The 23365-nt window shown below is 43.2% G+C and overlaps 1 protein-coding gene across 2 annotated transcripts in view; it reads left to right on the top strand.

Moving 5' to 3' along the window:
- Hira (histone cell cycle regulator) overlaps positions 1 to 23365 on the top strand; it is a 102156-nt gene that overhangs the window by 65729 nt on the left and 13062 nt on the right. For both annotated transcript variants that reach the window (XM_075969303.1, XM_075969313.1), the window contains 9 exons: positions 6644 to 6848; positions 7720 to 7824; positions 8785 to 8933; positions 10852 to 11013; positions 11327 to 11385; positions 11745 to 11850; positions 13394 to 13516; positions 14030 to 14193; positions 16154 to 16242. In XM_075969303.1, coding sequence (XP_075825418.1) covers positions 6644 to 6848; positions 7720 to 7824; positions 8785 to 8933; positions 10852 to 11013; positions 11327 to 11385; positions 11745 to 11850; positions 13394 to 13516; positions 14030 to 14193; positions 16154 to 16242 — 1162 coding nt within the window. The remainder of the gene's footprint in view (positions 1 to 6643; positions 6849 to 7719; positions 7825 to 8784; positions 8934 to 10851; positions 11014 to 11326; positions 11386 to 11744; positions 11851 to 13393; positions 13517 to 14029; positions 14194 to 16153; positions 16243 to 23365) is intronic.

Genomic DNA, 23365 nt, shown 5'->3' with positions numbered 1-23365 from the left:
TGTATATTTCTATAGTTCCTTTTATAGTTAATTTCTAGCTGTATTTGCTTGTGGTCAGATCAGGATAAAAGTGGTTGTTTCTGTTTTCTTATATTTACCAAAGCTTAGTTCTGTCCCAACACATGTTCTGTGGTTGTCCAACTTGTTGCTGTTGCTGTGACAAGTACTCCAAAGAAACAACTTAGGGGAGCAAGTTCATTTGGCTACAATTTTAGGGTGCAGTCCATTAGAGAGGTCAAAGCAGGGATCAAGTCAGCTACCCTTGATAGAAAAACAAAACGAACCCAAAACACTTTCTCAAAAAGAGAAGAGTAGTTCACAGTGTGGCAGGTAGAAAGCAAGACACTTCAAAGATGGTTCCACACCCTGCCCACCTTCTAGGATTTTTTTTTTTGTCCTGGGTTTTTTTGCAGTTTGAATATGTTATGTCTAGATATAGATATTTGTTATTTAATGTTCTCTAAACAACCTGGTTCTATAGTTCGCTGTCTTTCCTTGGTTTTGGAAAGTTTTATTGATATTATTCTCAGCTGTTGTCATTATCATTCATTACAACATTATCTTTTCGACATTTTCTGCCATAGCATTAGTATGTTAATGATACCTCTTTAAAACTTTATAATTTGGTAATTATAGAAGTTCTGTCATATCTAAATTTGACTCTAATTTTTTGAGATAGGATCTTTCTATATATCTCTGGTAGACTTGGAACTTGCCCAGCCTGGTCTTGAACTTACCAAGATCCACTTGCCTCTGCTTCCCAGGTGCTGGGGTCAAAGGTGTGTCACCATGCCTGGATTTTATTTTATTTTTTCTTTTTGAAGCTGTCTTTTGTTTTGGGATTTATCTTTCTTTTTGGTTTTTGTTTGTTGTTTTTGTTGTTAGGTTTCATTTATTTTTATCATGATTTATAATTTTTTATTATATAGGCTGTGTTTTTTGTTTCCTATAACTAGGTGTTAAAAGCATCATTTTGTATGGCAACTTTGTTCTGTCTGTTCAGTTATCTTTGAATGCTCCCCAAAACAGCTCTCTCAGTTGTAATCTTCTATAGCAACTTGTTGTTTGTGGTGGTGCAGTATTGATGCTGTCATAGTGATGTCTGGGACTTTAGGAAGGCATTCTTTTCTGCTGCTTTAAAGAAGAAAGAGGCAAGCCGGGCGGTGGTGGCGCACGCCTTTAATCCCAGCACAGATCCGCAGAGGCAGGCGGATCTGTGAGTTCGAGGCCAGCCTGGTCTAAAAGAGCTAGTTCCAGGACCAAAAGAGCTACAGAGAAAAATCCAAAAAAAAAAAAAAAAAAAAAAAAGAAGAAGAAGAAGAAAGAGGCAGAAACAGGAAAAGCCAAGTTTTAATGAAAATAAAAAAATATATATACATATATATATGTTTTTTCTTGTTTCTTTGTTTGCTTTGCTATATATATACATATAGCATTAGATCAGTCCCGCCGTCTAAGTGAGTGGACGTACCCCTCGCTGTCCTGACTTCCTTGCTCATGCTCTCCCTCCTTCTGCTCTTCATATGGACCTTGGGAGCTCAGTCCAGTGCTCCAATGTGGGTCTCTGTTTCTATCTCCATCCATCGTCGGATGAAGGTTCTCTTTTAATTAAGCCCATTGGGGAGCTATGGCTGGTCCCTCGTCCACCTCGGAGCAGGTTTGACCTCGGAGAGACATCCTGCCCCTAAGCAGAGTTCTGGTGGCACATCCCTCACGTAGTCCTCCTCCTCGGGGCAAGCCTCTCTAGATTATGGGTAGGCCTCTTCCTCCAATTGCTCCCCTGGCCAGGGCACCTATGGGTCGGCCTAAACGTGCCTGGATGTTACTCTTACCTAGGCGCTGCTTTAAGCTCTGCTTAATACTGCCTGGACAGAGGCTCTATTCTCCATCTGCTGGGCCAGTCTTCTGTTTCTGGCACTGGCTAGCTGCTGCTGCTGCTGCTGTTGCTGCTGCTGCTGCTGCTGCATCAAAGCCCGAATATTCACTGGCATCGGTTGTTTGTTCTTCAGCATAGTAGTAAAGCGCTCATTTAGAGACATCTTGGTGGTGCTTTTTAGCACAACTTTTGGCGCCGACTGAATAGCCATCTTCAAATCCCGAGAATCGAAGGAGAAGGACACCAGTGCTCCTCCCTGGGCTGCCACCACAGCTGCTGCAGGCAGGCCGGGGGCTGGCCGAACCTGAGCTGATGGGGCCCGCTCGGGTCAACTAGCTGGGCGGTTGGGTTAGATGCTTAAACGGTATGACGCGAAGCTTACTTACTTCTTGCCGGCTGGGTACCTAGTCGGCTGATCCTCCCGCTTGTCAGGCCTGCCCTTTCTTTTCCTTCGTTTGTGCCACCACGGCCAGCGCCGCCAACTCCCGCTAGGTGCCCAAAACAAAATCTTTGTGAAGATCTTTTCCCATTGAGTAGGCTGCTTTTTGTCTTATTGGCTGTGCCCTTTGCTTCTTAGTCAGGAGGTCCCATTTATTTACTATTGCTCCCAGTGTCTGTGCTACTGGTGTTACATTTAGGAAGTGGTCTCCTGTGCTGACACATTGGAGGCTACTTCCCACTTTCTCTTCTGTCAGGTTAAGTGTGGTTGAATTATATTGAGGACTTTATTAATTTGGATTTCAGTTTTCTGCATGGTGATAGATATGGATCTATTTTCATTTTTTACATGTTGATATGCAGTTATGCCAGTACCATTTGTTGAAGTTGCTTTCTTTCTTCCATTGTATAATTTTAGTTTCTTTGTCAAAAATCAGGTGTTCATAGGTGTGTGAATTAATATCCAGGTCTTCAATTTGATTTCATTGGTCAACGTTTCTGTTTTTATGCCAATACCAAGCTGTTTTCATTACTGTAGCTCTATGATAGAGTGTAATGCCAGGTGATATCTCTGGAAGTTCTTTATTGTACAGAATTGTTTTGGCTATCCCGTAGTTTTATTTTTCCATGTGAAGTTGAGTATTGTTCTTTCAAGGTCTGTGAAGAATTATGTTGAGATTTTGATGGTGATTGCATTGAATCTGTAGATTGCTTTTGGTAGGGTTGGCATTTTTATTATGTTGGACTTGCCTATCCAAGAACATGGGAGATCTTTCTATTTTTGGTATCCTCTTCAATTTCTTTCTTCAAAGACTTAAAGTTCTTGTCGAACAGGTCTTTTACTTCTTTGGTTAGTGTTACCCCAAGATATTTTATGCTATTTGTGGCTATTGTGAAAGGCTATTGTGAAATCTCTGATTTCTTTCTCAGCTTCTTTATCATTTGCCATTTATCATTTATCAGGAGGGCTACTGATTGTTTTGTGTTGGTCTTGTATCCTGCTACATTACTGAAGGTATTCATCAGCTGTAGGAGTTCCCTAGTAGAGTTATTGGTGTCACTTATATATACTATCATATCATCTGCAAATACCGAAAGTTTGACTTCTCCCTTTCCAATTTGAATCCCCTTGATCTCCTTTTGTTGTCTAATTGCTCTAGCCAGAACAAGAACTATGTTGAAGAGATATAGAGAGAGTAGACAGCCTTATCTTGTTCCTGATTTTAGTGGCATCGGTTTGAGTTTCTCTCCGTTTAATTTGATGTTGACTGTCGGCTTGCTATATATTGCTTTTATTATGCCTTGTATCCCTGATCTCTCTAAGACATTTATCATGAAGGGGTGTTAGATTTTTTCAAACGCTTTTTCAATATCTAATGAGATGATCATATGTTTTTTTTTCTTTCAGTTTATTTATATGATAGATTACATTGATAGATTTTTGTATTTTGACATCCCTGCATCTCTTGGTTGAAGCTGACTTGATCATGGTGGATGATTTTTTTGATGTGTTCTTGGATTTGGTACATGATATCTATCCAGAAAATTGTTCATTTCTTTTATATTTTCCAATTTTGTGGAGTACAGGTTTTTTTAGTATGACCTAATGCTTCTCTGGATTTCCTCAGTTTCTGTTATGTCTCCCTTTTCATTTCTGATTTTGTTAATTTGGATGTTCTCTCTCTGCCTTTTGATTAGTTTGGATAAGGGTTTATCTTGTTGACTTTTCTCAAATAACCAGCTCTTTGTTTCATTGATTCTTTGTGTTTTTTTTGTTTACATTTTATTGATTTCAGCCCTTATTTTGATTATTTCCTGTTTTCTACTCCTCCTGGGTGAGTCTGCTTCTATTTGTTCTAGAGCTTTCAGGTGTGTTGTTAAGTCACTATTGTGAGCTTTCTCCACTTTCTTTATGTAGGCACTTAGGGCTAAGAACTTTCCACTTAGCACTGCTTTCATAGTATCCCATAGGTTTGGGTATATTGTGCCTTCATTTTCATTGAATTCTAGGCAATCTTTAATTTCTTTATTTCTTTCTTGACCCAGGGGTGATTTAGTTGAGCACTGTTCAATTTCCATGAGTTTGTAGGCTTTCTGCATTGGTGCAATGGGTGTGGTTAGCAGGATGACTTATGGTCCCCTCTGTCTGGTTTCCAGTGACTCCAGATGGTGTTTCTTAACATAGACCCAATCCCTTAGTCAGAACCCAATGGGTTCAGTGAGAACACCAGATTCATAGAGGGCCCTGAGCTTGGCCCAGACTTCCTTGTGTGCCCACTGGACATCTTTCATAGTATCAAGGAGGTTTGGCCATCCAATTCTGTCAGCAGTTATGCCTGGAGATTGGGAATGATGGGAGGTGGTGTGACAAACATGATGTTGAACAGGGTAAGCTCCCTATGGTGGGAAATTCCTGACTTTATACAGGGCAAAGGGTAGGAGAATCACCCAGTCCATGCCAGTTTCAAAGGTCAATTTAGTTAGGGTCTCATTTAGAGTTCTGTTCATGCTTTCTACCTTTCCTGAACTCTGGGGTCTGTATGCACAAATGTAACTTCCAGTCACTCCCCAGAAATGTGGCTAAACTCTGACTTACATGGAACACAACCACTGTCTGTCTCTATTGTGGTTGGAAAGCCATACCTGGTCAGGATGTCTTCAAGTAACTTCTTTGCCGCCACCTGTGCCGTTTTATATTTGATGGGGAAAACCTTTGTCCACCATGAAAAAGTATCTACAAATACTAGCAAATACCTATAGCCATACTTGCCAGGTGAAGAGGACCTGCAAAAGCTGCTGACAATCATCCCAAGTAGGTTGGTGGGTGAAAAGAATTGTCTCAAAGAGGCTAATCAGTTCCTTAGGGTTTTCTGAGGAGGGTGCATTTTCAGTTCTCCAAAATTACTACTAGCAAAGGGCCAATAGTGATGTGGCTGATTCCTATCTTGGTCTTGGGGTCCCGCCACCCTGTGGGGACAGATCATGGTCCCCAGCTCAGGCTGTGGCTGTGGATCCAAAGGGGTGGTCTCCCCTCTAAAGCAGCTGGGACTGGTGGAGGAGGGCCAGCTGAATTTGTCAGCAGAGCTGGCTATGGAATAACTTAACTGCACCAGGGTCAGGGGTGTAGGAAGGAGGGGTGAAAATCTCGTCTGGGTTGCTTTCTTGGAGGATTTCCAGATTGGGAGCCAAAGGGGCTTGGCGGGTGGGTCTTCTTCAGCAACAGCCAAGACTTTAACCTGCCTGGGCAAGAATGGTTTAATCCAGGAAGGGGGGGGGGGTCTTCTACCAGGTTTCTCCAGGCAACTATGTAGGTCACTTGGTTGGGGTACCCCATCCATGGCCTGAAGACAATTTCCTCTGCTGCTCCTATGAGGTTCAGGTCAAATGTTAATCTTGGAGGACCAGCCAACATTGAAAGTTGGCCATTCCAACCTGCAAAAGTGACAAGTTTAGACTTTTTAATCAGGACTGAGAAGTTGTGAGCATTGTCGTCCTTGTAATGAATCAAGAGTAAGTCTAGGGGAGAAGAAGTAGTCTATCCCATAGTGTCCATCACAGTCAGGAACACAAGTACAGACAAACTCAGACACCATAGGAGACTGAGGACACAGGAAAAAAGTTTGCCCCAACAAGACTGAAACAAAGTGACAAATAGGAAGACGGCTTGTAGTCACTCCATGAGAGTGACCCACTTCTGCGCCCAAACACTGTCCAACCTGGGCCTCTCCTTCCTCAGTTAAACAGATGTAGGGCTCTCTGTCCCCACTACTGGGGTTGGGAACATCTTCCAGCCCCCTGTGATCAAGGTTTTTCTAGCACGTTTGCTCTAACTGCTGTCAATCACAATTACTGATTCGGTGTGCCACAAGAAGCGAAAGTAAGGAAAGTAAGTGCAGACAGATAAAGAACAAAGACTTACCAGCAGGGTTGTGGGGCTCCTGGACAATGCACCAAACTGTTGTCAAGCTCTTTGTTGGAGTAGAAACTAGAGTTCTCCTCTACAGTGTTTATTAACTTTTGTGAAAAGTAGATTTTTAAAGAAAAGTATGGGGTTTGGAGAGGTGGCTCAAAGTTAAGAGCTCTGTTGTTGTCACACAGGATCTGGGCTCAATTCCTAGCACTCACACAGTGGCTTTTAACTGTCTGTGACTGTAGTTCCAGGGTGTCTGGTGCCCTCTTCTGACCTCTGGAGGGCATCAGTCACACACATGGTACATTGATATACATGCAGGCAAAACACTCATACACATAAAACAAGTAAATAAAATCTAAAAAAGCATTACAGAAAAATGGCCTTATAGATAGGATTATAGATGTCTTTGTTTTCAGGTTAAAAGAGCAGAACGTTGTGAAAGATCTGAGACCTCGGGACCTCCTGGAGAGTAGTAGTGACAGTGACGAGAAGGTCCACCTGGCCAAGCCCTCCTCACTATCCAAGCGGAAACTTGAGCTTGAGGTAGAGACGGTGGAAAAAAAGAAGAAAGGTCGCCCTCGGAAGGATTCTCGTCTCCTGCCCATGTCTCTCTCTGTCCAGGTGAGGCCTATGAACTGTGTTGCCTGCCCCACCCTGCCTCCTTGTGAGGCCCTTGCATGTGGAGGGGTATCTTGTTAGTGTGGGATGCTTAGGCATTCATTGTATCTTGTAGGCCATGTTCCTTCAGACCTGCCTGCCACTCATCTAGACCTTGAGCAGGCCTGTTAAAACTTTTCCTGGGAGACAAAAAAAGAAATGTCTGTTTACTTCAGATAGGTGCCAACAGATCAAAGAAATAATTCCATCCAAGTCCAGCTGGGGTTACTTAAAGAACATGGACAAGGAGCATAGGCGATTCAGAAGCAGTGATGCAGTTGCGAAGTCCCACCCTAGCATAGGTGACACGTATATAAGCTTTATTACTGGAGTCCTGTCTTCAGTCTAGTTTTTGCCTCTTACTCTAACCCATTCCTTAAGATCATGTGCAGCCTAGTGGTGGGAGGGTGTGGTGTCTGGAACGTCAGGTGAGGATCTAGTAACACCCTTCCCCAACTTCATTGAAGGAATGTTAACAGCTCCATTACTGGTACTGTAGACCCAGCTATCACTGTATTGTTTTGCTTATTTCATTGCCATGACGTGGGGCCAACATATTCTGTAGGTCACCACAGCAGTCTCTGCTCCATGATGGCGAGATGGTACTCAGAGGAAATAGCTACACCACAACTGGTCCCCTGATGTCAGCCCCCTCATCTGTCAGGTGGGGATCCTTGTAGCATTCCCTTGTGCTTTCTGTCTTCCAGAGTAGGTGGACATGCCTTGGGAGCAGGCCCAGCCTCACTTTAGGTCCTTACTTCTGGGAGACTTACTTTTCCTAATGCTACCCCTGTAGTGTTGAGGTGGGGCTCAGGGATATTTCTGGCTCTTTTAGTCTCCAGCTGCCCTGTCTGCAGAGAAGGAGGCCATGTGTCTGTCTGCACCAGCACTTGCACTGAAGCTGCCAATTCCAGGCCTGCAGAGAGCGTTCACCCTCCAGGTGAGGACCTGCCCCAACCACTCCTTCACAAGCACACACAGTCTCTCTCCTCTATCTTGTCACACCTTGGGGACTACTCTAGTAGCTCTCCATCTCCTTCTGGAGGGATACTAGCTGACTATGGTGGGCTGCTAGCATCCTATCCCTACCCTCATGCCTCTTCCTCTCTCTAGTTTTGCTTTTAAGTTTCAACTGCTAGGGCTGCCCTTACCATCAAATCTGGGAACCAACTCCTTCAAGTCCTGATTTGCATCTCTTCTGAAAAGCCTTTTGCATCTCTTCCATCACTCTCGATAGCTTCGGGGCACATGGGTTTGTGGTTTGTTTAGTCTCACTGTCCTGAACTGCTTCTGAGTACCACATGGAACCCTCCTTGTTTCTGCTGTCAGTAAAGAGAATTCAGTTCCTTGCTTATGAACATCTCCATTCCAGTTCACCTACTTGTATGGCCGGCCATTTATGTAAACTTGTCAGCTGTTTTGCCTTGGTTTCCATATAGAAACCCAGTTTAGATATATATCAGCTACAGATATTTGTATAAGGCTGAACCCAGGCATTAATTAAACTAGATCATGATGTGTGTTATGTAATATTGTAGTATTGCATAGGGAAGTTAATATGGAGAGCATATTGGGGTTATTAAATATTGCAGTCTTTGGTAATCCTTCAAATTGCAGGCTTACTCCCAAGTTCATTTTTGTATGACTGTAGTCTTTACAGTATATTCTTGGGCAAGTTATACCCCTGCGAGATAACGTGGTAACTTTCTTTCCCTGTCCCTCCTTACCCTAGTCCCTCATCCCCTTAGTCCCAGGTTACTCTCTTTGGCTGCCAGTCAGCTAGTTGGATTCTTTGTTGTCTTTGTCCTGCCTCAGAGCTCTGCTGTATAGTCCCTGAGTGCCCCACATGTCCAGGCCCACTGTTAACTGAAAAGACATGTGTTTGTTTTCCTTCATCTAGGTGAGCTCTGACCCCTCCATGTACATCGAGGTGGAAAATGAAGCGACTGCTGTTGGGGGGATAAGACTGAGTCGCCTGAAGTGCAACCGGGAAGGGAAAGAGTGGGAGACGGTGCTCACCAGCCGTGTCCTCACCGCTGCTGGCAGCTGGTAAGGGCAGTGATGGACAGCACTGGCACAGCTACAGAATACGACCCACGAGAAGAGGATGGCTCCTATAGAGACTTCTGAACATATGAATTCTCCTCTCATCCCTATAGAACCCAAAACTGTCAGTGTTAGTGTCCCCCACTTCATACGCTCACAAGGCAGGCTCTGAGCCTGGGGTTTATTACCCTGTCTAGCAAGACCCTATCTGAGGTCTGCCTGCCTCTCCCTGGCCTGGCCTGGACAGGCCGTTTTCCCTGGACCCTGGATTTTCATCCTGAGGGTGTGGTAGACTGATGGTGCTGCAAGTCCTGACTCTGCTGGCTGAAACCTGTACTGCACTGGAGGAGGGATTGTCTTAGTTCATTGCTGTCACCCAGTGCCTTTTACAGCAGCACAAGAGACCCATCCTTCTTGTCTCACTCTGAGAAGATGACTAGCTCTTTCTAAGGTGCATACCAGCTCTCTTGTTTACAAATGTCTGTTTTCATAAGTTTGAATACAAGAAAACTTTGAACAGTACCCAGTAGCAGGGAGGGAGCTCTCTTTATGATGTAGCTATGTTCTGTCTGATCAGCTCTCATGATGAGGACCCAGTCAAGACTTTGTAGCAGATGCTTCTACTAGGACTTTACAACAGTAATCACTCAGAAAACCATTTCAATTAGATCCTTGGTTTTCTGTCTTGAGGGCATGTGTGAATGCTGCCACCTAGCTGTAGGTCTTAAGATTCCCTTGAACAAGTGAGTTTCAAGTATTAGGTTCTGAAGGATCCCAGAGTTCTGTTCTTGGGGTTTTCCTTTAGCATGAACTCACTGAGTTCTACGTCCTGGCTTCTTGTGTGTTGGTACTGCTGTGGGCACCAATTGTATGTCTCTGGTCCCAAGGCAAGTGGCATGTCCCAGCAGGGGCCTAAGAATGTCAGCACAGACTTTTCTGTAGCAATAGCTGCAGGAACTGGGCCTTCTGTACAGTCTTAACATGCATGTTCACAAAGATCCCTGCCAGTGCCATAGCCCATGTCACAGCTTCATTGCTGGGAGCTGGCTAAAGGAAGGCCCCGGTCGTGAGAGATGATCAGACGGCACCTAGTCACATCATAAAGACAACTCCCTCCCTGCTATTGTTCAAAGGTTTCTTGTATTCATACTTTGAAACCAGACAGTTGTAAATAAACATGTCTTGCTTGCCTTCCCTCCTTAAAATATAGTAACATCTCATTGTGGAAGAGTTGGGTGTATTCTTACACTGGGTTAAATTGTCCATACTGATGTCTAACCCATGTGCCCTGGCTTGTTGGGTTAGATATAATGAAGGTGGCTCCAAATATTTTGCTAGGGTGTGAGCTATAGTAACCCCTGAACCAATGACCTAACCTTAGAAGCCATACTTGGGTGACAGAGGCCTCCTTGAGGACCACATCTCCATCAGGGCTGCTGCTGTGAAGCACTCCTTGCTCATAGAGTGATGCACCTCTCATGTCCTTGTCCTGACAGCCCAGACTGTAGCAGCTGGTACTAGTATGCCCACCTTCCTCCAGCTTGTCCCCAGGTACTTGTCTGGACTCCCCTGGCTAGTTGTAGCCGGGAGACTGTTACCTGGGTACTCCAGTCTTATCTGAAGAATTAGACACATTTTTGGGGTGACCATCAGGTACAGTAGCTGTGTGAAGCACCTCACCCCTTGGTCAGTATCAGTATTAGTAGCTTTTTAGCTGAAGAGGGGAAAACAGAAGTCCCTTTGTAAGAGCCCAAGCAGGCTGCCTGCCCAGTTGTCCTGCCCTGTCCTTACATAGCACTTTCCTTGTCATTTCAATAGAAGCACCTGCAAAGTGCAAATATATTAGGTTCGCTGGGCTTTGGTAGAAGGAAGACTCTGCATCATTCACCTGGCCCCTGTGACGCCTTCCTCTCTTTTACAGTGATGTGGTATGTGTTGCCTGTGAAAAGAGGATGCTGTCGGTGTTCTCTACCTGTGGTCGCCGTCTTCTCCCTCCCATCCTTCTTCCATCTCCAATCTCTACTTTGCACTGCACGGGCCCCTACGTCATGGCACTCACTGCTGCAGCGACACTGTCTGTCTGGTAAGAGGCAGGCACAGTCTGGGGCCTCCAGGCTATGCAGGAGTCTGGTGGGGAAGCAACAGAGAAAGTGGCCAGTGAGCTCAAGAGCAGTTGGCAGTGTTCTCTGGTAATGAAGTGTATTTTTAGCAGAGGTGGCTACCCTCCTATTTCTCTCAGGATGGGCGTGGGTCTTGGGAGTGGTCCAATAGCTCTATGAAGCTTCTCTTAGATTTGGGCAGAATGGGCTGGGAATCTATGTGGGGATGAGGGTATTGAGCAGCAAAGATATTCTGATACCTTTGACTTGGGTGTAAACTGTTCCCTGTCTCTTTAGGGATGTTCACAGGCAGGTGGTTGTGGTGAAAGAAGAGTCTCTACACTCCATCTTGTCAGGTAATCCCTATGGTGGGCACCCCTCTTCCCCTGTGGGCAGAGTCCCAGGTCTGATGCAGATGTGGACTGTGGCCTCTTAGTCTATGTAGAGAGCCAGACTTAGGGCCCAACCTGAGACTTTAGTGAGACAGGGCTAAACTTATATAGTAGGGAGACATGCTTTTGTGGCAGAAGATTAAATGGGTCCCTAAAATGGGTGACACAGAATGGCTTGGAGCATCAAGGAGCAGTATATAGATTATATATGAGCAGTCCAGAGGCTTAGTGTTGGGATTGTGGGAGCCAGGGCTCAGATTTCTCCATTAGTGAATATGCATTCATGCTTACTGATTAGAACTTAATCCTGTGGTATCCTCCAGGAAGTGATATGACGGTGTCACAGATCTTGCTAACACAGCATGGAATCCCAGTGATGAACTTGTCTGATGGGAAAGCATACTGCTTTAATCCATCACTCTCCACATGGTAAGAAGCTGCCCCTCTGTCCTATTCCCCGAGAGGGTATCTACACTGGATACCAGGGCATAGGCCCTGGGTCCTAGTAGTTAGTCTTGGCTGGCTTTACTTCTTTTGAACTTTCACCACACCCATATATGCACTACTGTTCCTGTAGGATAGTGTGAATCTGGGCTTCCCTCCCTTCAGAGTCTAGGTAAGGGCACACTGGCCTTCTATATTATTTCCTGGAATGTTTGTGGCTCTTGTTAGACTGGTCTCCTTTACTATCAACAACCTGGGGATATAACTCCATGGTTGCCTTATTAATAGTTAGCTTTGTGGGCTTAACTAGATCAAATGATCTTTGAGACTTACTGAGAAGGTCAGGCTACTGTGATTTCTATATTTCCTTTGACTAGTTTGGAATTTGGAGCCACTTTCTGTGTTTGTAAAATCTCTGTATACATTAGAGATTAAAAAAATGTGTATATGTCCATGTGTGCATATGTGTTATGTGTATTTGCATGTGTAGGGTGGATATGTATATAGGTATATGCACATATGTCTATGTGAAGGCCAGGAAGTTGATGTCTGATGTCTTCTCCACCTTCTTTACTGAGGCAGGGACTCTCATTGAACCAGAGTGCTGCCTTCTAGATCCTTTTTCTGTTTATTTGTCTGTGTATCTATCTCAATATTTTGTTTGTTTATTTATTGAGACAGGGTTTTTCTGTGTAGCTTTGACTGTCTTGGAACTTGCTCTGCAGACCAGGCTGATCTTGCACTCACAGAGATCTGCCTGCCTCTGCTTCCCGAGTTCTGGGATTAAAGGCGTACACCACCATCACCAGGCCTAGTTCCTTTTGTGTCAAGAGTAGCCACACTGAGATTTCAGTTTTCAATTAAAAAAACGAACAAACAAACAAACAAACCAAATCTCTGCTATGTCCTTTCTCAATTTGCAAATACTTATGTATTATGTGTGATTATTGTCGTGATGCAAAAAAGTTGATCATTTAAGAATAGGCAAGCCAGTATGGTGGTATATGCATGTAGCAGTGGTATTTGCTTAGGAAGTTGAGACAGGAGGATCCCAAGTTTGACTTTTCAAAAATTCAGAAGAAGGAAAAGACATACCAGCTGTTTGTTTTGGCCCTGAGAAAGTGGGAGAACCACCTTATCAGAAGAGTCAGAGGGACAGAGAAGCTGGAGGCCTGGCAATGCCCAACAGATGGAGCAGGGCCAGACCATACAGGGCCATGGGCAGCTACAGCATTGTGTGAGCCAGGCATTCAGAATACATTTCATACAGGAGTCCATTAGACATCAAGAACCAAGACTGTGTAGTTAAAATGTTAATTGAGACTCCTCCCATCATCCTTGCCTTAAAATAAATATTTGTTAGACTCATGACTAGAAACCGTGCCAGTAATGGGCACCTGTCTTGGAGGACTGTGACTCTCAGTCTCTTCTGGTGAACTGCCAGTGTGGTGGGCAGGTCTTGCTCTGCTCCCCTGTTCTTTTTGTCTTCTTGTTTTCTTGACATTTGCTCCTTTCTTTGCTTTCTCAGGAACCTTGTTTCTGACAAGCAGGATTCACTGGCCCAGTGTGCAGACTTCAGGAACAGCCTGCCATCCCAGGATGCCATGCTGTGTTCAGGACCGTTAGCCATAATTCAGGGCCGTACCTCCAAGTATGTGAGCTGAGTATCTTGGCCACTTCAACAATGCTGTACTGGGAGGGAACTGGGTCTGGTCAATGATTTTGTCCTGTGTCCTAATTGCTGTTCATTCAGTGCAGAATGGGTTTTTATTTTTACCCATGTCAGGTATGTGTCAGGAATGGCTCCATCAATTTAAAGGCTCAGGTGACAGTCTATAAGGGTCCTAAGGGGCATAAATACCTATCTGGTACAGGGTTTGGGAATGGGTAGACCTGTAATTTTGGGGACCCAAACAACAGGTACTGGGCAGGTTGCCTCTGGAATTTCATGCTGCCTAACTTGTGATGAAGGGTAGGGAGGTTGGTAGGAATCGGCACCTGTTAATAGGTTGGCTAGCTGATGAATGGGAGGCCTTGGATAGTTTATTTGCCCTCTCTCCACCCTTCCATCTTCTCTCTGGTATACCAGGACACATGGGAACAGCCTCCTGATACCCATGTAGTACACCCTGTCTTATTGTGCCTGCCTTGCTGGTCTCTGCAGCTCTGGAAGGCAAGCTGCCCGGCTCTTCTCTGTGCCTCATGTGGTACAGCAAGAGACCACATTGGCCTACCTAGAGAACCAGGTTGCTGTGGCACTTACCCTGCAGTCAAGCCATGAGTACCGCCACTGGCTCCTCCTCTATGCTCGGTACCTTGTGAATGAAGGTAAGGTCATTTCAAAGAAGGTTGTCTGTTGACAGTTTTTTTTTCTCCCTTTTCTGAGCCCCTTATGCTAGAAGATCCTATATGCTCCCTAGTGTCTTTCCTTGGCTCTCCAGGCCATACCCACCCCACCATGGTTCTTAGAGTGCCTGCACCTTCAGCAGCATCCCCACAGAGAGCAACGTGTATTGGAAAAGGATAGTGCAGTGACCTCCAGCCACCTCTCATCCCTTGGTGGGCAATTCCTATCCTGTCTTACCAGCTTTCCTCTCCCTGGCTTCCAGTGTGTGGCACAGACTGACTCCTCCAAAGCTCTCCTGTGACTCACTCACACAGTCCAGCTCTGCTTCCAGAGTTCTTCCACAGCTTTGCCGTCCTTTCCTTTGTCCGTTGTAGGAATCTAGCAGAATCACTGTATCAAGGGAAAACATTGGAACAGAATAGTTGCTTTTCATTGTATCTAAGGTAAACATCAGGATGAATAGTTCTTTTCTAGAAGTGCTTTGACCTTGAAGAAATCTTGGTGGAAATAAGTGATTGTTTTCTGTGATTTATAGAGTTGTTTTTCTGAAGCAGTGTCACAGCCGTTGCCTGACTAGTCACAAGATGCTTCTGGAACACCTGGAGCTCTTGAATTATTGGGCACTGCAAACGGTACACTTTTAAGTACTAAAGTGGCAGGGTGTGATGCTTTTCTTGAGAAAATCATATAGATTAGACAGGGACTTTGGTATGAGGAACTTGTTTACCCACACAAACAACAGTGTAACCATCAGTAAATATGTCTTTGAATGACTGTTCAAGGTTCAGTCCATTAAAGGGTGGACCTTCCTGTTGCCACACAGGCCTAAAATCTGTCTTGGAGTGACCTTTCTCTTTGATCATGTCACACAGCACAGAGTGCTCAGTATTTGTCCTTCATCACCTTGTCCATTTTGTTACGATTTAAAGGAAAGAAATCTAATTATCTAAAAGACAGAAAAATGTACCAGCTGTCTGTAAATGTAACTCATAGAGTTAGTATCTCATGCTTATCTGATTCAGTTTGAAGGTGTATGTTTGTTAGTAAATCTTATAGTCACAGTAGACATTACTGTTGAGCCTGCCTTCCTCTCTGACTCTTTCTGTGCTTAGTATGTGGTCACTGGCCTTCCTAAACATGTTGACATAACCCAAGTTGACCTGGGTTATGTCAGCCACGTGTTAGGTCGTGTACCCTGCTCTTGAGAAATGGTTTGCTCCTTCCAGGGTGTTGAGAGCAGAACTCACTCTTATATATCATGGAGGCTCTGCTTCCTCTGGGATCTTCACTTCTTGGAGAGAACACGAGGACCCAATCTTTCCTCTTGTTTTCTTGGCTGTGAGAGGAGGAACTGTCTGTAAAGCGTGTGAGACACTATTTACTTCTCAAATTTCTCAGATTCTAGCTTCATCCTTTTTATTCTCTCCAGTCCCTATGGTTTCAACTGTCTAAGCACTGCCTAAAGCTCTGCCTCTTTCTGGTAGCACCACCCTCACTGTGGTGCCTATGACCCTTGATGTCGCCATTTTCAGTTGTCATTCTGAAGTCGGCTTCCTAATCCACTCCCTCCCTTTTGAAGTTGCTTCCTAATTGTGATCTCTTCACACCATTGCCAAGTGGCTCATGTTAACTCACTCCCCTTCACCAGTTCCCATGTTCCCCACAACTTTTCATCACTGAGCTACCTGTGTCTTACCTTTGTGGGCCCAGCAGACAGCGAGGGTGCTGCCTGTCTTGTCCAGGGGCTGATGGATGAGTAAGAAACTATTATTCATGGGTCTCTAGGCCCCAAACAGCAAGAGACAGACATGTTTTGCTCGTAGTAGGAAATATAATATTTTTTCATTTATTCTGGTGTGTATAACAATTTAGCATATTCTTGATTTTCATTTCCTTTAATAATGTGTTCCTGTTTTTGTTGTTTTGTTTTTCTGTGTTTAGGGTTTGAATACCGACTCCGAGAAATATGCAAGGATTTGCTGGGTCCAGTTCACTGCTCCACTGGAAGCCAGTGGGAGTCAACAGTAGTGGTAGGTGCTTCTTTCATTCTTGCCACAAGAAGTATACTGCATTTCACGAAGGTAAAAATTTGAAAATAAGACAGAATGCTTTGAGAGTTCTTTCCATGAGGCATCCAGCTGCTTACTTTAGCCACAGTATCAGTAGGATACTGGCGTTCTGATACTGCACACCTGGGCAGGAGTTCAGTAGGCGCTAATCACTCCTGTGCTGAGGGAAGTGATCTACCAGCACTTGGTGTGATAATAATGAAGGATCATGTCAGGCCTGGTGGCACATGCCTTTGATCCCAGTACTTGAGAGAGAGATCTCTGTGAGTTCAAGGCCAGCCTGATCTATATAGAGTTCAGGCCAGAACAGCTATGACTACATAGTGAGACCTACTTTTCAAAAAAAAAAATCATGTCCTGTCTTTGTGAGGACCAATGTCTCTAGTAAGGGAGCACACATAAGAGGGAGGTTAACAAGCTACAATGAGACTGAATTGCCTTAGAGGAGTGGCAAGAATGTAGAGAAGGACATTGTAGATGAAACCCATGGATGAGGAGAAGTAGCCTACAGACCTGGACCAAACATTCTGGTGGAGGTAATGAGGAAGGCAGTAAAGGCTTGCTGCCCACATGAGGTACATTGGCAGACACACAGGAAGCTAGAAGGTGGTGTGGAATGATGGGGAGACCCATGTAGAAAATAGCCCTTTAGGCTCTTCCAAAGACCCAGGAGTCAATAGGAAGTTGTATTAGTGTGATGGCCATGGAAGGGGCAAGGAGACAAATTCTGTATGTATTTAGTAGTAGAACCAACAAGGCTTGGTAGGTAGATGAGTTGTGTGGAAGGAAAGGGGATAATGAAATTTTCACCTTCATAGTTTTTGGCCTGATAAAGGTAGATGGGAATGCCATTGAGTGAGTTGGGAAAGGAACCAATGGTCAAAGATAGGAGAAGCTAAGGATCCAAGAATTAGCTCACAGCTGGCACCTGCTCTGACCAGGTACATTCTGGCATGATACAGCCTTATTGTACAAGGCTGACCTAGTTCCCTTCTTGTAGAGAGGGACAGACTTACATGTACAATATCTTGGGTGTTAGAAACAAAGAAAGATAAGTGGATAAATGGATATGGAGCTATTTTGTACTGAGTGATCTAAAAGGCCTAACTTCCAGAGTAGAGGAAACCAGAAAGTCATGCACATATTTGACTGAAAGATGTCCAGGCAGAGGGAAGAGCAGGTCATACGGAGTACTTAGAGTGTTAAGGAACAGTTATGCAGAGTGGCAATCAGAAGGCCGAAAGGAAATGAGATGGCAAAGCTTAAAATGTCAGTCATCACAGGCTTTGAAGATGTTGCTGTGTACAGTGACTGATTCTGTATTCTGTTTGTTACTTTCATTGCACTACTTTCAGTTGGGTAATGAAATTCTGGGTTCAGAATCTTCCTCCTTAATGGCCCTGTTGATGTTTTTCCTTAGACTTTAGCATTGAGTGCTGTTGCTAGAAGATCTGGTATAATCTGTTTTACATGGTTTTGCTTTTGGGATCTTGCATTGAGGGTTTTTTTTTGTTTTTGTTTTTGTTTTTTTTTGTACAAAAGTATACATGGTTGTATAAAGATTTATTATTAGTTGGTTTTTAATCACCATAGTAGAAAAGTAACTAACACAGTGGCTATTATGATGTGATTGCTTCTTTGTATGTTATTGGTATGATATCTCTGTGTTAATTTTCTATCCTACCACTTTGTTGAAAGAATTTATCAGGTCTAAGATGTTTTGGGTGGAGTCTTTGGAAATTTCTTTTTGCTGCCAACCAGCTCCCAAATAAAGACATGGAGACTTACTATTAATTATGAATACTTTACTTTATCTTAGGCTTGTCCCACTAGCTCTTTTAACTTAATTAACCTGTTTGTATTTATTCACATTTTGCATTGGTGCTTTTACCTTGCTTTCATTCCTACTTTGCTGATTTCTTCATTCTGTCTGGTGCCTGGCATCTCCCTGCCATCTCTTTTTCTTTCTTCCTCCTTGAGCTTAAATTTCTCCTCCTCTTTACTTTCCCTTCCCAGAAGTCCTACCTATACATCCTTCCTCATTATTGGCCAGTCAGCTTTTTTTTTTTAGACCAATAAGATGACTTAGGTAAGCAAGGTAAAACAACAACACATATTTACATAGTTAAACAAATACAACACATCCTTACATAGTTAAACAAATATTCTGCCACAGTCTGTTGTAGTCAGGCTTTCTTTTCTGTTACCAGCCCAAATAATGCCTCGCTGGCATCTCCCAGGTGCCTAGATTCATCTCCAGTTCCTGTCTTTCCTTGGAAGTCCCTCTTGTCTTTCCTGCCTAGCTATTGTCTATTCAGCTTTTTACCACACCAATCACAGTGACACATCTTCATACAACGTATAAATAGTTCACAATATTCTCTTATGTATAGAATCATGTCATATGCAATAAGGATGCTTTGACAGTATGTCCTATTTGTATCCCTTTTATTTCCTTCTCTTGACTTGTTTGTCTAGATAAGACTTCAGGTACTATGTTGAGTGACAGTGAAGAGAGTAGACGCTCTTGTTCTTGATCACACTAGGAATTTTTTGAGGCAAAAGTCATGTAAGGAATTGCACAACATCCTTAGCCATCAGGGAAATGCAAATCAAAACAACTCTGATATACCATCTTACACTTGTAAGAATGGGTAAGATCAAAAACACTAATAACACCTTATTCTGGAAAGCATGTGGAGTAAGGGGAACACTTCTCCATTGCTGGTGGGAATGCAAACTTGTTCAGCCACTCTGGAAATCAGTATAGTGGTTTCTCAAAAAATTGGGAAACAACCTACCTCAAGACCAAGCAATACTACTCTTGGGCATATACCCAAAGGATGCACACTCATACCACAAGCATATTTGTTCAACTATGTTTATAAAAGCATTATTCATAATAGCCAGAACCTGGAAAAAATTAGATAAAGAAAATGTGGTACATTTACACAATAGAGTACTACTCAGCAGTAAAAACAAAACAAAACAACAACAACAACAAAAAACAATGATGTTGAAAAAATGGTTGGAACTAAATAAAAATCGTTCTGAGGTAACCTAGACCCAGAAATACAAATACGGCATGTACTTACTCATAAGTGGATATCAGACATAAAGCAAAGGATAACCAGCCTACAGTGCATGACCCCAGAGAATCTAGGTAACAAGGAAGACCCTAAGGGAGACATATATGGACCCCACCCTGGGAAGGGTAAATAGACAAGATCTCTTGAGTAAATTGGGAGCATGTTGGGGAGGAGGAGTGAAGAATGGGAGAGGAATAGGGGAACGGGGAGGAAAACTTGAGGGATTGGGATGATCAAGTTAGTAGAAGGACAGAATGGGAGAGCAAGGAAAGAGTATCTTGATTGAGGGAGCCATTATGAGGCTAACAAGAAACCTGGCACTTGGGAAAGTCTCCGGAAAAAAACAAGGATGACCTCAGCTAAGACCCTAAGCAATAGTGGAGAGAGTGTCTGAGCTGTCCTTCCCCTGTAATAAGATTGATGACTACCTTAGTTATCTTAATTGTCATCATAGTACTGATGGAAGCAGATGCAGAGATCCACAGCTAAGAATTAGTCTGAGCTCCTGAGCTCTCTGGGTTCAGTCAAAAAGAGGGAGGAACGATAATATGAGCAAATGGGTCAAGACCATGATGGGGATACCCACAGAAACAGCTGACCCGAGGTAGTGGGAGCTTACTGACTCTGGACTGACAGTTGGGGAACCTACATAGGACCGAACTAGGCTCTCTGAATGTGGGTGACAGTTGTGTGGCTTGGGCAGTTTGTGGGGCCACTGGCAGTGGGATCAGGATTTATCCCTAGTGTATTAACTGGATTTTTGTTTCTATTGTGTGGAAAAATATGAGCAGTATTAGCTCTATTTTGAAATTCTGGTAGAATTTTGCAATGAAACTATTCAGCCCTGATTTTTTTTTTTTTAAATATTGAGAGACTTGGTGACTGCTTCTATTTCCTTAGAGGTGGACAGGTGACAGGTCTATTTAAATTGTTTATTTGGTTTTGCTGTAAATTTGGCATGTGGTCCATATCCAGAAGATTGTCCATTTCTTTTTGATTTTCCAATTTCGTGGAGTACAGGTTTTTGAATTATGACATGATGATTTTGTGGATTTCCCTGGTGTCTGTTTTTATGTCTCCCTTTTCATTTCTGATTTTGTTATTCTCTCTCTGCCTTTTGGTTAGTTTGAATAAAGGTTTGTCTCACACAAAGAACCTGGAGAAATCTCACACTAGCAACTTAAACAGCACAACTGAAAGCTCTAGAACAAAAACAAGCCAACTCACCCAGGAGGAGTACATGACAGGAAATAGTCAAATTGAGGGCTGAAATAAATAAAATATATCTGAGTGCAGACCAAATAGTTTTGAATCTACTAAAAATGACGGACCAGAGTCCATATACAGTTAGTCATACCCAGGTCTCCATAGCATTGGAGGCAGGAATATCCAGAACAGCAGTCTTACTGTCCAAGCCAGGCCTATAAGGTGGAAGAGGGACATGGAAAAGACTGACCTTATTTTGTCAAGGCAAAAGTGGTGCAATCAATTCTCCAAGGTCCTGCAGTTTGTTCACAGTCTGGACCGGGTCCTGGCGGCCGGTGTTGCACTGGGGTCATCTCACCCAGCAGTCAGCATTGTTGTAATCCAGATGGAGACCTCATGGCATCTCATAATCTTCTTTGGAGACCTTGGGTTACTGTTAGGATATCGAAGTCTCTGCCTAATGTAATAAACTTTTTAACTATTATTTTAAATGTCATATTCTGCAGATCTCTGAAATAAGAGGGCTGCCTAGGCACGTCTGATTAGACAAACCCTGGTTTTTATTACCTGTTTTAAGTTTGACCTTGAAAACATACACAGGGGACTGAATAAGGCCCATTCCTGTAACCTACCATATCAGCACTTTAAAGATGATTGACTAACTTGTATTTTCAACAGTCTACAATAAGTTAGTAGCTTTAACAAAACTAGAGCTCCAAACTCTGTAAAGAAACCAAATTAGTCATTTTGAGGGTAAACACACAACAAGTTTATATCAAGCTGTTAATGCTGTCTCCTGCAAAGGCAAGGAACAGGCCCAAAAGTGAAATCGGAAGAGGAGGGAGTCTAAAAGCTAGCATTGCCCTAGGGCAAACTGAGACTAAGGTCTATCTTTTTGCTGTTCTATAGAACCCCTTTTGGCAAGTCTGTACTAAGCTGACTTGGGAAAACTGCCATAGGCCTTACATTTTTCCCCCTTCACAAGTACCGCTGGCAGGACTCAATCATGGATCCCGTCTGCCCAGGGAGTCAAGGGGGTGATGCTGGAACCTTAATACCATCAGTTGAGCAGTATTGGCCCGTTCTCGAACAAAAGCCATCAAGTCTGTTGATAAGAAGCAAGATCATTAGACCTGGAAGCAAAGTTTTAACCAAGGAGACCAATTGAGCAAGTTTTCATCCAGCTTCTCTGTGTTTTTTTTTTAATTATTAACAAGGCCATTGAATTTTTAATTACTCCAGAGTGATTGACACAAAAACAACATTGTTTTACCAGAAGAGGGGGCCTAAACCTCTTAGTATTAATACAATCTCAGTTTTTCTTTCTCTTTTTTTCTTTTTCTTTTCTTTTTTCCCCCTTGCCTCTGGTCTCTCTGGCTTCTGAGTCACCCTGACCGGATCCAGCCAGGGGTCAAGGGACACCTTGCCACGGGTCCCTGCAGTGTTTGCACCGATTTGCACCCCGCCAATAGGGGGAGACATCCCATTATAGGCCTTGTGGTATTTCGCGGGTTTTCACAATTTCACATAGTAAGTAGTCATTCATTGCTCTATTGGCTTATTAGAACTACACCATGGGGGGAGGGGAAGAAATCAGAAACATTTTTTATATTTTAAGTTATTTTTTTTAGACCCTCAAGCTTATGAACTTTTATATCCTCAGACCTTAAAACAGAAAGAAATCAGAGAAATATCATCCTTTACAGTAGCCACAAATAAAATAAAATACCTTGGGGTAACTCTAACCAAATAAGTGTAAGTGAAAGACCTCCTCCCCTCCCCCTGCCTGAGACAGGGTTTCTCTGTAGCCTTGGCAGTCCTGGAACTTGCTCTGTAGACTAGGCTGGCCCTGAACTCACAGTGATCTGCGTGGGGATTAAAGGTGCCACAGTCTGGCTGAAAGACCTGTATTTTAAGAACTATTTTTTCCTGTTTTTTTTTTTTTTGATTTTTATTGAGCTCTATATTTTTCTCTGCTCCCCTTCCTGCCTCTCCCCTCCCCTTCAACCCTCCCACAAGGTCCCCATGCTCCCAATTTACTCAGGAGATCTTGTCTTTTCTACTTCCTATGTAGATCTATGTATGTCTCTCTTAGGGTCCTCATTGTCGTCTAAGTTCTCTGGGATTGTGATTTGTGAGCTGGTTTTCTTTGTTTTATGTTTAAAAACCACTTAGGAGTGAGTACATGTGAAATTTAAGACACCAGAAAGTGGAAAGATCTCCCATGCTCTTGGGTAGGTAGAATTAACATAGTAAAAATGGCAATCTTACCAAAAGCAATCTGCAGATTAAATGCAGTACCCATCAAAATCCCAGCAAAATTCTTCACAGACCTCGAAAGAACAGTACTCAACTTCATATGGAAAAGCAAATAAACCTAAGCCAAAACAATCCTGTACAATTAAAGAAATTCTGGAGGCATCACAATCCCTGACTTCAAACTCTACTACAGAGCTACAGTACTGAAAACAGCCTGGTATTGGAATAAGAACAGACAGGAGGATCGATGGAACTGAATTGAAGACCCAGATATTAAGAACTAGTTTAAGCATAGTCCTTTTCTTTTAGATTTTTCAACTTAATGAAACAGATTTTTAAAATATGTCTTTATTGTTTTCTGAATTTTATTGCTTTCTGTTGTTTGCCTCTCTTTTGATTTTCAAATTAGTTAATTTAGGTCTTTTGAGTTTTTTCCTGTGGAATTCTTTCTTTCTTTCTCTCTCTCTTTTTTTTTGTCCCATTGTTCTGTGGGGTAGAGACCCAGTGACCACTCAGCATGACTAAAATCC

This window comes from Microtus pennsylvanicus, chromosome 1, assembly GCF_037038515.1.
Source record: "Microtus pennsylvanicus isolate mMicPen1 chromosome 1, mMicPen1.hap1, whole genome shotgun sequence".
NCBI lineage: Eukaryota > Metazoa > Chordata > Mammalia > Rodentia > Cricetidae > Microtus > Microtus pennsylvanicus.
Note: the sequence above shows the minus strand (reverse complement) of the source record. Positions and strands in the feature narration are given on the sequence as shown.